This window comes from Schistocerca cancellata, chromosome 4 (genome assembly GCF_023864275.1).
Source record: "Schistocerca cancellata isolate TAMUIC-IGC-003103 chromosome 4, iqSchCanc2.1, whole genome shotgun sequence".
Taxonomy (NCBI): Eukaryota; Metazoa; Arthropoda; class Insecta; order Orthoptera; family Acrididae; genus Schistocerca; species Schistocerca cancellata.
The window spans coordinates 137,327,821-137,345,663 of NC_064629.1; the positions used below are offsets into that span (position 1 = coordinate 137,327,821).

The following is a 17,843-nucleotide window of genomic DNA, read 5'->3' on the forward strand; positions in this document are numbered from 1 at the left end:
TCACGCCTGTCGCGACACCACTGGAGGCGGGCTGCACGATGTTGGGGCGTGAGCGGAAGACGGCCTAACGGTGTGCGGGACCGTAGCCCAGCTTCATGGAGACGGTTGCGAATGGTCCTCGCCGATACCCCAGGAGCAACAGTGTCCCTAATTTGCTGGGAAGTGGCGGTGCGGTCCCCTACGGCACTGCGTAGGATCCTACGGTCTTGGCGTGCATCCGTGCGTCGCTGCGGTCCGGTCCCAGGTCGACGGGCACGTGCACCTTCCGCCGACCACTGTCGACAACATCGATGTACTGTGGAGACCTCACGCCCCACGTGTTGAGCAATTCGGCGGTACGTCCACCCGGCCTCCCGCATGCCCACTATACGCCCTCGCTCAAAGTCCGTCAACTGCACATACGGTTCACGTCCACGCTGTCGCGGCATGCTACCAGTGTTAAAGACTGCGATGGAGCTCCGTATGCCACGGCAAACTGGCTGACACTGACGGCGGCGGTGCACAAATGCTGCGCAGCTAGCGCCATTCGACGGCCAACACCGCGGTTCCTGGTGTGTCCGCTGTGCCGTGCGTGTGATCATTGCTTGTACAGCCCTCTCGCAGTGTCCGGAGCAAGTATGGTGAGTCTGACACACCGGTGTCAATGTGTTCTTTTTTTCCATTTCCAGGAGTGTATTAACACAGCGGTAAGTAATCACTGATTCAGTTTGAATTATAGACAAGTGTTATACATCGAGAAGAAAAATATTTAAAATTTGTGACAGATGATAAGTATTATGTCTAAACTAGCTGCAAAAGAATAAAACAAAAGCTTTTGGCAGCTTGGTGTGATCATTTTACAACCAAACGAATTTTGCGGTTACTTGCAGTTCTCGCAACCGCTGGACCCGGTGCGCCACAGTTGTTATTTTCCTTTGTCTCCACCAGTAGTGTACCACGCTACTTTGCTGTCAGATTTTCGATTCGTACAAGGATCGCAGACGTATACCTGCAAATAAACAAAAAACTAATTACGTAATTTTTTTAATGTGATAATCAAAACTTCATTACTACCCCACGTTCGAGCAATCGGTATGGCAAAGATGTGCTGGTTTTTTACTTCAGAGTTGTCTTCAAAGTACCCTTAAGACTTACAGAATACCACTTTATAACTGAAATCATTCAGTGATGAAATATATATTTCGATTTTTTTAAAAGGAATTATTCTTAAGAGCCAGTGCTACGAATTGCTTTGTGCCGTGCAGTCATCAAGGGTACACGAGTGGGCCTTCGGCTCCGAAAGCCCATATCGATGATGTTTCGTTGAACGGTTCGTACTTTGATATTTGTTGATGGCCCAGCACTGAAACCTGCAGCAATTTGAGGAAGGGCTACACTTCTACCACGTTGAACGATTTTCTTCAGTCGTCGTTGATTCCGTTCTTGCAGGATTTTTTTCCGGTCGTAGCGATGTCGGAGATTGGAAGTTTTACCGGATTCCTGATATTCACGGTACACTCGTGAAATGGTAGTACGGGAAAAATCCCCACTTCAACGCTACTTCGGAGGTGCTGTGTGCCATCGCTCGTGCGTCGACTCTAACACCACGTTAAAACTCACTTGAATCTTGATAAACTGCCATTGTAGCGGCAGAAACCGAGCTAACAACTGCTCCAGATACTTGTCTTATACATACAGGCGTTGCCAACCGCACCGCGGTATTCTGTCTGTTTACATATCTCTCTATTTGAATACGCATGCCTATACCAGTTTCTTTGACGCTTCAGTGTACAAATATTTTCAACACTTCCTCGAGGTAATAATTAAATGTAACACTAAATTTTCTGCAGTACATGCGGGAGTCATTTAGTTTACAACAGAATATACAGGGTTATTACAAATGATTGAAGCGATTTCACAGCTCTACAATAACTTTATTATTTGAGATATTTTCAAAATGCTTTGCACACACATACAAGAACTCAAAAAGTTTTTTTAGGCATTCACAAATGTTCGATATGTGCCCCTTTAGTGATTCGGCAGACATCAAGCCGATAATCAAGTTCCTCCCACACTCGGCGCAGCATGTCCCCATCAATGAGTTCGAAAGCATCATTGATGCGAGCTCGAAGTTCTGGCACGTTTCGTGGTAGAGGAGGTTTAAACACTGAATCTTTCACATAACCCCACAGAAAGAAATCGCATGGGGTTAAGTCGGGAGAGCGTGGAGGCCATGACATGAATTGCTGATCATGATCTCTACCACGACCGATCCATCGGTTTTCCAATCTCCTGTTTAAGAAATGCCGAACATCGTGATGGAAGTGCGGTGGAGGACCATCCTGTTGAAAGATGAAGTCGGCGCTGTCGGTCTCCAGTTGCGGCATGAGCCAATTTTCCGCGGGATCCGCGTGAAATTTGCCCGCACGCGTTCAACCGTTTCTTCGCTCACTGCAGGCCGACCCGTTGATTTCCCCTTACAGAGGCATACAGAAGCTTTAAACTGCGCATACCATCACCGAATGGAGTTAGCAGTTGGTGGATCTTTGTTGAACTTCGTCCTGAAGTGTCGTTGCACTGTTATGACTGACTGATGTGAGTGCATTTCAAGCACGACATACGCTTTCTCGGCTCCTGTCGCCATTTTGTCTCACTGCGCTCTCGAGCGCTCTGACGGCAGAAACCTGAAGTGCGGCTTCAGCCGAACAAAACTTTATGAGTTTTTCTACGTATCTGTAGTGTGTCGTGACCGTATGTCAATGAATGGAGCTACAGTGAATTTATGAAATCGCTTCAATCATTTGTAATAGCCCTGTATATAATACACACTAATAATTTATCGTATGCTATCAAATTTCTGTCTACTACATAGAAACGTAACGCGTAAGTAATGTGACAAATGTATTAGAACAATTATTATTGCCTGCAAAATTATACACATGCCAATATACTCTTCTTTTGCAGAAAGCACATCTCATCGACTGATATTTGACAAGACAGTTCCCGTGAAACAGCTTAGCGTCATCGAAGCACATGGCATACTTCTTCTCAGAGCTGAAAAAGGTTTGTTTTCTCTTAGAATACCATGAAAAATGCTAAACATAATTATGTTTCTCAGCTCGGCTTTCCATTGAAAATCCATCGAGAAAGATTACTTTTTTGAGAATCGTTAGTCATAAGCATTTTTTCACTTTTTTCACATTCTTTTAGTTCTACGTAAAAAATCTTTGTAATCTGTTTGTCACTGAAACCACAATATTCTAAAGTAACAGGCAATAAATCATCACGCAGTGTGCCGTTTCTTTTTTGTTGATGTAACGTTTTAATTAAAACCTGTAGAGCCGCCTTAAGTCACGTGATAGCGACCGTTAGAAACTAGAATTGTAGAGCCACCACAAGTCGCATATAACTTTTTCTTTATTTTGACATGTTTCACTAAACCAACGCGAGCATCTTCAGGAATTTCGTAGCCGAGGCCCTCACTTTACAAATACCGGGCTGTGTATAGCGCCGCCGTCATATATTTGTGTATGAAGGGGGCTCTATACACGGCCCGATATTGCGGTTCCCGGCTGCGTAATTTCTGAAGATGCTCGCGCTGGTCGAGAGAAACATGTAAAAATAAAAAAAAAGTTATATGCGACTTGTGGTGGCTCCACAATTTAAGTTTCTGACGGTCGCTTTTCCACTGCAGGCAAAAGCTTGCGCTCGCTAACGTTTTAATACCAAAGGCAGACGTCATCTTTCTCATTAGAACAATGTAAACAACCAAGAGATGGATATGAGAGGTATCTAGGAGTTAACTATGTAAGTGCTAAGATGAGAGGGACAGAACTTTGTCACAGTTACCAAAACAAAAGTTTAATAAGAAAGAACAGATTCAATCAGCTAAAAATATTCATGAAATATTATATATATTTTCGTATCAATTAGATGTATTTATTTTAAGAACAAGCTTTAATTTTTTAAGAATTGGACACTGTCCAACGTAAACATGCAACATTGTAAATTTGTCTATAATCATTTATAATGTCAGGATCCCAAAATTACTAGAAAATTCAAATTAGCGATTTTGACACTTCATTGCCATCTTCAGATCTGATAATTAAGCCACTAACAGCTTCGTCATGATGTTTAAAAAATTTTAATTATGGACTCTGAATCACATAAATTGCTACGAAATATGTTGTCACGTGGTAAAAGAGACTGAAATTAAAATATTGCTTTTTCCTCTTTATATGGGGCATATGGAGGAGCTGGAGGGGGGAAAACTAAGGATGTAATTTATACAATTGATTTTCTATTTTTAGTATGGTCACTTTTATGTTGGTAGTTTTGGTTCACCACATTTTATAAAATTTAAGTTTGAATGTTACGCTGTCAGAAAAAAATGTTACACCCTCAAGGACCAGGTCATTTTGTTAATATGTGAGGTGACAGGTAATTCATCATTGCAGCATTATATGATAACAAATTCAGACCGAATGAAATACACGTCACAGTAAAGTGTGTCCAAAGAATCGCACCAATACACATTGCACCCCCTCTGGCAGCATCGCAGGCGTGTATTCTCTCATGCAAATGATCATAAAGAAGCTGACTGGCATCCTATGATACACTACTGGCCATTAAAATTGTTACACCATGCAGATGACGTGCTACAGACGCGAAATTTAACCGACAGGAAGAAGATGCTGTGATATGCAAATGATTAGCTTTTCAGAGCATTCACACGAGGTTGGCGACGGTGGCGACATCTATAACGTACTGCCATGAGAAAAGTTTCCAACCGACTGTCATACACAAACAGCAGTTGAGCGGTGTCGCCTGGTGAAACGTTGTTGTGATGCCTCGTGTAAGGAGGAGAAATGCGTACCATCACGTTTCCGACTTTGATAAAGGTCGGATTGTAGCCTATCGCGATTGCGGTTTATCTTATCGCGACATCGCTGCTCGCTTTGGTCGAGATCCAATGACTGTTAGCAGAATATGGAATCGTTGGCTTCAGGAGGGTAATACGGAACGCCGTGCTGGATCCCAACGGCCTCGTATCACTAGCAGTCGAGATGACAGGCATCTTATCCGCATGGCTGTAACGGATCGTGCAGCCACGTCTCGATCCCTGAGTCAACAGATGGGGACGTTTGCAAGACAACAACCACGTGCACGAACAGTTCGACGACGTTCACAGCAGCATGGAGCATCAGCTCGGAGACCATGGCTGCGGTTACCCTTGACGCTGCATCACAGACAGGAGCGCCTGCGATGGTGTACTCAACGACGAACCTGGGTGCAAGAATGACAAAACGTCATTTTTTCTGATGAATCCAGGTTCTGTTTACAACATCAAGATGGTCGCATCCGTGTTTGGCGACATCGCGGTGAAAGCACATTGGAAGCGTGTATTCGTCATCGGCATACTGGCGTATCACCCGGCGTGATGGTATGGGGTCCCATTGGTTACACGTCTCGGTCACTTCTTGTTCGCATTGACGGCACTTTGAACAGTGGACGTTACATTTCAGATGAGTTACAACCCGTGGCTCTACCCTTCATTCGATCCCTGCGAAACCCTACATTTCAGCAGGATAATGCACGACTACATGTTGCAGCTCCTGTACGGGCCTTTCTGGATATAGAAATTGTTCGAATGCTGCCCTGGTCAGCACATTCTCCAGAACTCTCACCAATTGGAAACGTCTGGTCAATGGTGGCCGAGCAACTAGCTCGTCACAATACTCCAGTCACCACTCTTGATGAACTGTGGTATCGTGTTGAAGCTGCATGAGCAGCTGTACTTGTACACGCCATCAAGCTCTGTTTGACTCAATGCCCAGGCGTATCAAGGCCGTTATTACGGCCAGAGGTGGTTGTCCTGGGTACTGATTTCTCAGGGTCTATGCACTCAAATTGCGTGAAAATGTAATCACATGTCAGTTCTAGTATAATATATTTGTCCAATGAATACCCGTTTATCATCTGCATTTCTTCTTGGTGGCCAGTAGTGTAGATTATCCCGAGCACCTTGCGCATTTTGATTGGGCAATGGTTCGTGCAGCCCCAGGAGAACGAGCAAGTTCCCACTTCAGTATGTCCCATACGTGTTCAGTTGGCGGGAGATCTGGTGATATAGCTGGCCAAGGCACTTGTTGTACATCACGAAGAGCATATTGCTTCGCAGCAGCAGTATGTGGACGCGTATTTTCCTGCTGAATAACCACATGTCCAACCTGTGGAAAAAATGGCAGTAGCACAGGGAAAAAGCTTGTGCAATGCAGCGGGCGCTGACTACTTTAGCCTGCAGAAGTACTAAATCTGACAGCGAGTTGGCACTGATGGCCACCACATCATAAAACCTGGACCTGTGTACCGTGGGCGAATGCATTCTGGAATAGGCAGCTCACCAGTTCTACGCCATACCGACGTGTACGTCTGTAACTCGTATACAGTCAAAAGGTACTCTCATCACTGAAGACAACATAGAGCTATTCCACCCTCCAGTCAATCCTTTCACGACACCCAAGTTTCCACGCTCTTTCCGTGTCGTGTTGTCAGTGGTAGCATGGCCAGAGGCACATGTGATCTTAATCCTGCTGCAAAATGACGGCTCCCAATGGTGCCTGATGACACAGCAGTGCAACATGTGACTGGATTTCAATCCTGGATTATGTTCGGTCAGCCACAGTTGTTCGCACATCGCGTTGACCTTGACGTACGTCTGTACTACGCAGACGTGCAGAACCTGACCAACAGGTGTAGGAATGTTCCTCAGACCACCGTTGAAAAACAGCAACACACATCGAAATTATAGAAGCTGAACAAATATATTGAAATTTGTGCCACAGCTAGGTTTTTTTTTGGCGAGGGGGGGGGGGGGGTTCGATGTATTTTGGTCGAAGCGGACGTCACATGATATCCATTCCATTGAAGTTCTTTGTTGATCTTTTCACTCAGTTTTTTTTTTTTTATTACAGAGACAAGCCAGGTCTCTGACCGAACACATTGAGCTACCGTGCTGGCGGTTTTTTTTTTTTTTTGTCCTCAGTTTTTTTATTACAGAGGGCGAACAGGCCTCTGGCCGAACACGCTGAACTACCGTGCCGGCGGATTTGAACCCAGATCTCCTTGCTTACTAAGTAGGAATATTAACCATTACACCACTGCAGCACTGTGGCTAAGATTGCTGCGTTAACCGAAGTGGTGTGGTGGTGTAATGGCTAGCATTCCTGCCTACTAAGCAGTTATCCGCCTTACGGCACGCTAGCGGCACGGACGTCTTGTTTACGTCCTCGCCGCGCAGCTCGCTCGCGGAGTTGTTTACGTGATTCTGCCGTCTTAGCGCGCTATATTTCCTTCGATAGAGAATGTCTTATGCCCACAGAAAATCGACACTCAAGATTAGCTTTGCACCTGAGTATGCCCCACCAAAAGCACTGGAAATCGAACAGTTTATCAGAGATGAAGTCAAGATTGATTGCGACGATCTTGTTGGTATCCACCTGTCTAAAGTGAGCAGTGTGGTATATGTGAAACGCCGGCCGCGGTGGCCGTGCGGTTCTAGGCGCTCCAGTCCGGAGGCACGCTGCTGCTACGGTCGCAGGTTCGAATCCTGCCTCGGGCATGGGTGTGTGTGATGTCCTTAGGTTGGTTAGGTTTATGTAGTTCTAAGTTCTAGGGGACTGATGAACACAGCAGTTGAGTGCCATAGTGCTCAGAGCCATTTGAACCATTTTTTATATGTGAAATTGGTTAACGAAGACATATGTGAAAAAATTCTAAGTGCAACTCGAAGTGGTCTTAAGTTCCGTCACTCTGATGGACACATCGGTGACGTTAACTGTGGAACATGTGGGATTGGACTGCAGACGATACGTTTATTTGAACTCCCTTTCGAGGTGCCTTTAGAGGTAGTGGTATCTGCATTCCGCCCATATGGAAAGGTGACAGTAACACAGCTGAAAAGTGGGTTCAGTTCACTGCATACCCGGTTCTCAATGAAGTACGACAGATCCTCATACAGCTAACCAAACATGTGCCGTCTTACTTATATATTGGTGGCTGCCGTGCAGTTATTATTTATGATGGCCAGACGAAGACATGCTCGGGATGTGGCAAAGAAGAACACCTCCGTTCCAGCTGTCTGCAACGCAGAATCACACAGTTACCGCCTGGAGACCTGCCGGCCACGACCGCTCCGACGACGCTACCGCTGACGTTTGTCGAAGTTCTCCATAACGACCCCCGACAGGGATCACCACAGGCTCCTACTACCGCCACATCGTCGTCTCCGGTAATGCCTCAGACTGTTGCGGACGGACCGACGCCCTTGCCTCCTCCTCCCGCCATTTGCAGTGCTGAGCAATCTCAAGGACAGGGGATGGCCCTTGACTCCACGGTTGCGCCTACCGATGCTTTTGTGCCTGACCATCCGGATCCCCAGGCGACTTAAGGACACTGAGGATCACGTGCGCAAGCAACGGTCGCCAAAGAGACGTCGGAAACGGTGGATCACCCAGTCTGACACCTGCAGGACGCAGTCTCAAGACGATGACGATCACAACTATGAAGATGTTCCCCGATGGACGATTCCGTGGTGGAAGTACCAGTCTGCACCCCGTCGGAGGTAAAACCATCTTTGCACGCACTAGACGCTGTACCTATGAACGTTGAACAGCAACTGAACCAGCACAACTCTTCCACCGCCGACGTGACTCCGCCTTCGGACTCCGCAGGTACTCCACTGAGCGCACACCATCCACGCACCTTTGCGTGGTCTGACGATGTCGACGACGAAACACCCACCGTTGAGACAACAGCGAATGCTGCTGCTCCAATCCACGACTGCTAATCGACAGGGTTACTGGATGGGGATGTGCAGCCTACTGGGACAACATTCCTGTTCACTGCTGCTCTTCGTCGCAGTAGTCCCAATTCCACGACAAGCTTACAGGATTAGCTCCATCAATGTCAACACAATTGACACCCCCGTCAAACTACAACTGCTCCGTACAATGTTGAGGGCGTCGGATCTCGATGTTGCTCTTTTGCAGGAAGTTCGCCTGACGACGTTTCCTAATATCTATGGCTATGTTTCCTACCTCACGCCGTGTGCTGACGGTGGCCGTAGGACAGCTATTCTTTTAAAGGAAGGCATTGAGGTAGACGACGTGATTGCTGTGACTTTCCACGGTGTCCGAGTCAACAATGTTTACGCTCCCTCGGGCACGGCCAAGCGACGGGAACGGTCGCAATTCTGTTCAGAATAGGTCGCTCCTTTGTATGTAGGCCGCTACGGCCATATTATTCTTGGCGGCGACTTCAATTGTGTGTTATCCCAGAAGGACCAACATCCCCATTTCACCACATATCAGGAACTCAAGCTGCTCGTGCATGAACTGAACCTCACCGATACTTGGGACCGCGTGCATGGTGATCGCCGTGGGTATACGTACGCCACAAGCCATTCAGCAAGTCGTCCTGACCGTGTCTACGTTTCCCAAGGAATCGTAACTACAACGCTTGACGCTGAGCTATGGCCTATCGCCATTTGCGACCATATCGTCTACATTTGCACTGTTTCACTCCACAGTTAAGGTGTGGCGCGGTCGAGGCCTGTGGAAGCTGAATGTCGCCCATCTCAAGGATCCGGAATGCAGGCAGGTCGTAGAAGCGACGTGGAACAACTGTGTGAGACGCCATCCAGTGTACCCTTCAACAAAAAAACTGGTTCAAATGGCTCTGAACACTATGGGACTTAACATCTATGGTCATCAGTCCCCTAGAACTTAAACCTAACTAACCTAAGGACAGCACAAAACACCCAGTCATCACGAGGCAGAGAAAATCCCTGACCCCGCCGGGAATCGAATCCGGGAACCCGGTATCCTTCAACACTCCGGTGGTGGATCGACTGCACCAAGCCTGCTTTACGTCGTTCGATGATGAAATACGGTCGCGACAACATGCGGTGGCAACGACATACCATGGAATACTGTTACACAATTCTCCGGGAACTCTCAAACCGTGTCCCTTCTGTTCAACGACAGGTTGAAATTCAACCAATTAAGGCGAAGATAATTTCTGTTATGCGTCACCGCACAATAGTACGCGCAAGATGTCACGATTGTGTGCTAGGAGAGCCCCCGTCCATTCATCGTATTATCCGAGAGAAGCAGCAGTGTCGGAGAAAGCTGGTCAACGCCCTCGACATGCCAGATGGTCGTCGATTGACGTCCCAGAATAACATCGAAAAAGTCTTTGTGGATCACTACAACCAGTTCTATGCAGCAGAGGACCAGAACATGGCGGTAACGACTGATGTCCTCCGTTTCTTGACAGGTACCCTGGACGAGGCTGCTGTGGAGATTCTCACTGCGACATTTACCGCTGATGACGTCACCGATACTCTTCATAAGGGTGCGGCGAACAAAGCCCCAGATCCAGACGGGTTCCCGCTAGAGTTTTAACGCACATTTCATGACATCATGGGCGCACGCTGGACTGCGATGTATGAAAAAATGATGAACCCTGACCTTCTCCTCCGACCCAAATTCGTAGAAGGCTTGCTTATCCCGGTCCACAAGCCATCGGGAGGTCTGGAAGTTGGACATTATCGGCCGTTGACCAGGTTAAATTGTGACAGTAACATCCAGACGGCACTCAGCGATTACCGTGACGTCATAGTCCTGGCCACGACCTGCCGCAGTCGCGGTGCCTTAGTGACAGTGGACTTCGACCACGCCTTTGATAGAGTGAGTCATGACTTTCTAGAAAACGTATTCCGACGGATGGCCTTTCCACACAGGTTTAGACACATCGTCTTGCGGCTCCTACGCGGTGCCACGTCGCGTGTACTGGTCAATGGCCGTGTGGCAGGCCCTATTAATGTCAGGAATGCTCTCATATGCCGCGCCTATGCAGATGACGTGGTGCTCTTGGTTCTATCGGAGGATGAAGTGCGAGAGGCACTGGCATGGATCAACCAGTACGGAACTGCTGCGGGCAGCCGTGTGAACCTGACGAAATCTAGAGCTATGTCCGTCGGTAGAGGCCTTCCAGCAGAGAGTGTGGCTCCATCCCATTAGTGGACAAACTCAAATGTTTGGGGATCACCTTCACGCGTAATATACAGCGCACGATCTCATTTAACTAGAAACGCCTGCTTCAAGCTACCCGCACGAACGTTCGTGGCAACCTCCTGAGAGCACTGGACATGTTACAAAGGGTGGATTTTGTTAACACTCATCTAGTCTCGCGACTGCCCCATTTAGCACAGATTTTACCGATGCCAAAGGCAATGGCACACAGACTTCAGGCGGCGTTCGGCTACTTTGTAAGCGCGGGTCTTATCCTCAAAGTCCGCTACGACACGCTGACACTTACTCCTCGAGATGGCGGCCTCGGCCTTGTCAACGTCCAAGCGAGAGCAGCTGCCCCTTATGTAAGTACGATGGTTTAATCGTGGACCCGCCGCTGAACCGGATTATCGGGAAGCTTGATTGATGAACGGGTCCCTCTCTCTCGAGTGGCACCCGTTGCAGTAGCCCATATTTTTTCCTCTCTCTCACATGTCAGGACCTTTCCCTTCGAACACAGTTATGTCCATGCCAACTTGCCTAGTACCAGAAACCCTTCGGCACGTGATGTTTACCGCCTAATGATGAGAAATCATACTCGGAATGTTGTGAAAAGCCGATATCCTACGATCGCATGGCACGTGGTTTGGCGTTATGTGCATCATATACTCCTCGATACGAAGGGTCGTGTGACCTGGTATCTGGTCGTTAGTGGAAAATACATGACACAATTTCGTCTACATGCCATAAAAATGACAGATCCGCCGCTGTGTCCTCGTTGTCACACGCTTGATACGGACGAACATCGACTGATGTGTGCATCTTCTGCAGAGGTGTGGCAGCTGATTCAGAAGATGCTTGCCTTTCTTCTACATACGGCTCCCCATGCCATTACACCGAAATCTCTTCTGTTCCTAGATGAGACATATTTCCCAAGTATGAAGACCAATGCTGTGATCTGGATAAAAGGCCTCTCGATCTCTTATTTGTTCCACGAAGGTGATGAGAGTGTTCTTGATTTTTGGACGTTCCTGCAAGATAGCCTTACGTTTCTCATGCACCATCCGCGATACCGTCAGTGCTATGCCAACTTTTTGGGTAGTGCCTTCTTCGATTCCCCCCCTTCAGCTGGGGTGTCCCAATATGAGAAGGTTATTTCAGTGAGAGTGTGTAATACCAGGACTCAGTCCCATGTACCGGCAAATGCAATAATCTTCGTGAAGACGTGTCTGGAACATGCTTGACTGCCTTAGGATTCAGACCGCGGCTACCCACAAGTTGGCGGGACACGGATACCATTTTGTCTGTTCTGCCGGGAGGGCGTTTTCTTTAATTTCTATCATTCCCTTTATATTGTGTTTGTTATTTCGCGTACTATGTGATCTCAACAAATATATATATATATATATATATATATATATATATATATATATATATATAATTAATAAATTAGAATTAAAAAAAGCAAAACGGCCTTGGTTCAAGTCCTTAGTATGGCAAAAATTTTAGTTCATTTCTTCAGCTTCCATCACTATCGTAGATACATATGAGACTCAAATGTCTCGAGGAAAGGCTAATTTCAACACCACTGAAGCAGTGAGCCCAGCTTCTGGAGCGATCCTTCGATGTATCCATCCAGTTTCCCGCAGGCCCCCAGTGTGACCCGATTTAAATGATTGAAGCTGTTCAACGAGAGTACCCACTAGCCGGTGGGGCATTGTTATACCGTAGAATGAATGTTGTAAACACTTTTCACCTCTAAACTCGACACAGTTACTGCTTGCACAGTCAAAACGGAGGGTGCACAGACATTCCACTGAACACAGTTCTTGAGGATGTTGCATTTTTTCCGGCCTTGTATTGTGATCACAGGACATGATCGCTGCTTCATATGCAGTATGTTCGCTTCAATGGTGGACTTTACATACCACAGTTTCATTTGTTTGACGAAGCCGAAATGGCTAATGAGTTTATCACATGTAATGGCGTGATATATACAGGGTGTTCGGAAATTCCCATTACAAACTTCCAGGACATGTGGAGGGGAGTGAGTACATAATATTTTGAATAACAGCCCGTGTCCGGTAACATACCGTTTCCGTTCTGTTCTATGACGGTTTCATTTCAGATGTTTAACTCGTCCACTTCTGCTTGAGGAATTGGATTAGGCGTGACGCAGTGCAATTATTAAGTAATTATTCGAAAGGGAACATAGGCCGGCCGGAGTGGCCGAGCGGTTCTAGGCGCTACAGTCTGGAACCGCGCGGCCGCTACGGTCGCAGGTTCGAATCCTGCCTCGGGCGTGGATGTGTGTGATGTCCTTAGGTTAGTTAGGTTTAAGCAGTTATAAGTTCTAGGGGACTGATGACCTCAGAAGTTGAGTCATAGTGCTCAGAGCCATTTGAACCATTTTTGAAAGGGAACATAGCTAAATATCCATTTATTGCTTAAGCACATTTGTTTGTATCAACACTTAAACGTTACGTATTTACATTATTCCAAACCAAAAAAGGACGTAGCATACTACACGTACACAACGTAATGTTTAAGTGTTAATAATACAAATGAGCTTAAGTGATAAATGGATGTTTCGTTATGTTTTCTTTCGGATCGTTACCTAATAACTGTACTGTGTCACGCCTAATTTAATTCCGCGGGCAGAAGAGAATGAATTAAACATTCGATTTGAAACCGTCGTAGAACGGAAACGGTACGTTTCCAGACGTGGGTACCTATTCAAAATATTATGTACTCACTTCCTTCTGCAAGTCCTATAAGTTTGTAACAGAAATTTCCTGTATAATGAAACACGTTTCTACTCCGGTCTGAAGATGGTCATTCCCGACCAAAATTAATTACTTGATTACAAATAAACATTTTGATCCGAGACTGGAATTATAACAAAGCAAATATTTTCCTGGACCACTGAAAACCTTTTCTTGAATATGTCAGAACTTGTAAAAAGCAGCATATTTTGCTAAAAAAGATTTTTACCAAACAATACAGTACTGCTTTCCTCATACTCGAATGACTTAGGACCAAACCGTATCACATCCATTATCCTCTTTACAGCACGAGAAAAATAAACAGTACTTTTTCAGTAACAGAGCCATCTACAATAAATATCACCATAATTCCTTTCATTTGCAGGTCGCGAATGCAAGATCCACGTGTTTCGACTGTCAGACTTCGACGGCGAAGGTGGCCCTCCTCTGCCGGCCCGGAACCGCAATGATCTCAAGGACTTCCGCCTGGAACGCACCAGGGGCTGCACTCTGTACGCCACAAGCAGACCAGGGGGATCACATCTCCGTGTGGTACGCAAAACATCTCTTTCTCCCACTCCAGAAGTGTTCTTTCCAGAAAAATATTACTCATCCCCTCCTGTGAATTTTCTTACACCATCTTAATCATAGTAGAGCAGTAACGGCACCTCTTACATACGCCCGAAACATTCCCGGTAGATGCTTGCTACATAATAACTCACGAAGAACTATGTAAGTGCGCGCCCGTCAATGTGACCCTGATTTCCATCGTAGATGTTCCTTCGTGTCACGGAAGAACATGTAGACATTTCATTCGTTCCGTATTGCGCAGAGTCCGCCAGAAAAATGTATACACACTTTAAGGTACGAAAAGTATTACTGATGTGTTCATTTTACATTTAATAATTGATCACACATGTTGTACAACCTTCAGTTTAGCACGTGGTTACTTTAAATGTTCAAAATGCTCACCGTTGACGGCTGTACACGTAAACAGAACGACGAGTGGTCGCCGCAACTACGTCAGCCACTTTTACAGTGGAGATCGCTGCACATGTCGCTATAATCACCTGGCGAAGTTCCTCCAGCGTGCGTGGCTTACGTCGACACACGTTATCTTTCACAGTTCCCCACAAGTAAAAGTGCATAGGTGTTAGATCTGGCGACCGTGGAGGGAAGTCAATGACCCCCCTTCGTCCAGTCCAGTGCCCCAGAAAATTGTCATGCAGGAAAGCTCATATACAGCTAGATGGTAGCGTGGTGGCCCCCCGTCCTGTTGGTACAACACCTGTTCATCAGCTCCATAAACCGCACTTATACCTGGCAAAATTGATGTGCCTAATATTTCCAGGTACATTTCTCCAGTGGCAGAATCATCAAGGAAAAAGGGTCCTACTAAGCCCCTAGATGATAGTGCACACCATACATGAACCCCTGGTAGATTTACCGCTTTATGCACACAAACATGCGGATTTTCCGCTGCCCAGTACACACAGTTATGCCAATTCACGGTTCCATTAAGTTTAAATTGTGTCTAGTCACTCCACACTACCTTCGTCACAATTTGTTCGTCGTCAGTTACCATTTGCTGATACCATTCACAAAATTGCATTCGGCGATCAGGATCGCCATAACAAATCGCATGCAGTAATCTTGGAATGTAAACTTTCCACTTTGCAGCTTTCAGAATTCTTCTTACACTTGTACTGCTAACCCACACTTCGCGTGCACATTGCGTAGCAGACTTCTGTGGAGAATTAACAAACGTTTCCAACACGAGAGCCGACGAAGCAGGACTTCTAGCTGTACGCTGTCTTCCTGACCTTCCTTTCTAAATATCACAAATCGTTCCATGCAATTCAAACTTGTCAATGATGCGTTTAATTGTCAGGCGGATTGGCGGTTGGTTCTGTTTCAAACTCCCGCCTCCACTGACGTTGCACTTCAGCGGCTTTATCAAACTTGAAAAATCTCTTCACAATACATTTTCGTTGCTCGAATGTCAAGCGTGCTCCAGCCATCTTCATTTCTCAATACCGAGATGAAAGTAATAATATCTGTTGAGCCAAAGACCACACTACAACACACTCATAACTAAAATCGAACGACAATATCGATATCTCGATAGAACCTGACAAAGAGGGTATACTCTGTAGTATGGAATTAATTTGCACCTGCACATACGCAACCAAATGCACAGATTTCAAAAGCTGGTTGCTGTCGTAGCAGCACTAACGACTTGAATGAGTTGCATGTGCGTGCTCTTCCGCCCATATTTGCCTTTTGCAGCATCACTAACACTGCCCATATTGTACTGTAAGTCAGAAACGTGGAGAGATACTCTATCCACTGATGTGTGTCTATTTTCTGTGTGTCTTGTAGTTTTTGTGCAGCAGTCTTCTGAAACCCCAGGGGCACTTACGAATAACCTTGTATACAGAGTAGTCAGAAACAGTTTGGAAAGCTAGTATAGGTGTTGTAGGGAAGTTTGTGCGGAGAAATAGTTGTTTACAAAAAAAAATCTGTATGTATACTGTGATAAAGTCGTACTGCGTGCCATACTCCTTCAAATCTAGTCCACAGTCGAATGGTGCTGGCTGCTGTAGAACGTTTGTGGTCAGTTACCGAATAGCCGAAGACAATGAAAGCTCCACTTGCCACATCTCTGACGGGCAATCAGTCTGGAAAAGAAGCAGCCTCCGTCAATTTTTGCCCAATGCCGACTTTTGGTTTGTTTGCAGTGCCTCGTGCAGCGTGTCTCCTTCCAAGGTTACTCGGTATACAGCTCCTACATGTGTGGGCTTACCTCATAATAGAAGTGTCAGATTGGGTACGCGACATCACTGAATGTTTCCTGCCGCAAGGGTAGAGTCGATAAGCGAACGTCCATGCATTACATCTTGTGAAGTGCTGAATGAAGACACAGCTGTTCCAAACGTTTATACAAGGAGGTGATTGGGTTATCTCCTAATATAGTGTCGAACCTCGTTTTGCCCAACGTAGTGCAGCAACGTGTCATGGACTCAAAAAGTCGATGAAAGTTCCCTGCAAAAATACTAAACCGTGATGCATCTATAGCCACCCATAGTTTGCGAAAGCGTTGCGGTGCAGGATTTTGTACACGAACTGACCTCTCGATTACGTCGCACAAATGTTCGATGGGATTCACGTCGGGTGATTGGGCGGCGAGATCATTCGCTCCAGCCGGCCGCGGTGGCCGTGCGGTTCTAGGCGCTGCAGTCCGGAACCGCGGGACTCCTACGGTCGCAGGTTCGAATCCTGCCTCGGGCATGGTTGTGTGTGATGTCTTTAGGTTAGTTATGTTTAAGTAGTTCTGAGTTCTAGGGGACTGATGACCTAAGATGTTAAGTCCCATAGTGCTCAGAGCCATTTGAACCAGCCATCATTCGCTCCAACTGTCCAGAATATTCTTCAGACCAGTTGCGAACGATTGTGGTGAATTATCGGTTCAGTTGGACGAGAGGGCGCAGTCCGTTCCATGTAAACACAGCCCACACCATTAGGGAGCCACTGCCAGCTTGAACAGTTCCTTGTTGACAACTTGTGTCCACGGCTTTGTGGGTCTGCACCACACTCTGGTCAAAACATCAGCTATTACCAACTGAAATCGGGAGTCATCTGACCAGGCCACGGTTTTCCGGTCGCCTAGGGTCCAACCGATAAGGTCACGAGCCCAGGAGAGGCGCTGCAGGCGATGTGTTGCTAGCTAAGGCACTCGCGTCAGTCGTCTGCTTCCGTAGTCCATTAACACAAAATTTCGCCGCACTGTTCCAACGAATACATTCGTCGTATGTCCCACAATGATTTTTGCGATTATATCATGCAGTGTTGCTTGTCGTGAGCACTGAAAACACCACCCAAACGCCGCTGCTCTCGGTCGTTAAGTGAAGGCCGTCGACCACTGCGTTATTCTTGGTGACAAGTAATGCCTGAAATTTGGTATTCTTGGCACACTCTTGACACTGTCGATCTCGTGATATTGAATTTCGTAAAGGTTTCCCAA

At 46.5% G+C, this 17,843-nt stretch overlaps 1 protein-coding gene across 1 annotated transcript in view; it reads left to right on the top strand.

Moving 5' to 3' along the window:
- Positions 1–17,843, top strand: part of LOC126183925 (GTPase-activating Rap/Ran-GAP domain-like protein 3) — a 662,070-nt gene that overhangs the window by 596,683 nt on the left and 47,544 nt on the right. Inside the window, exons 15-16 of the mRNA XM_049926272.1 lie at positions 2,944–3,042; positions 14,205–14,371. Of these exons, the coding sequence (XP_049782229.1) occupies positions 2,944–3,042; positions 14,205–14,371 (266 nt within the window). The remainder of the gene's footprint in view (positions 1–2,943; positions 3,043–14,204; positions 14,372–17,843) is intronic.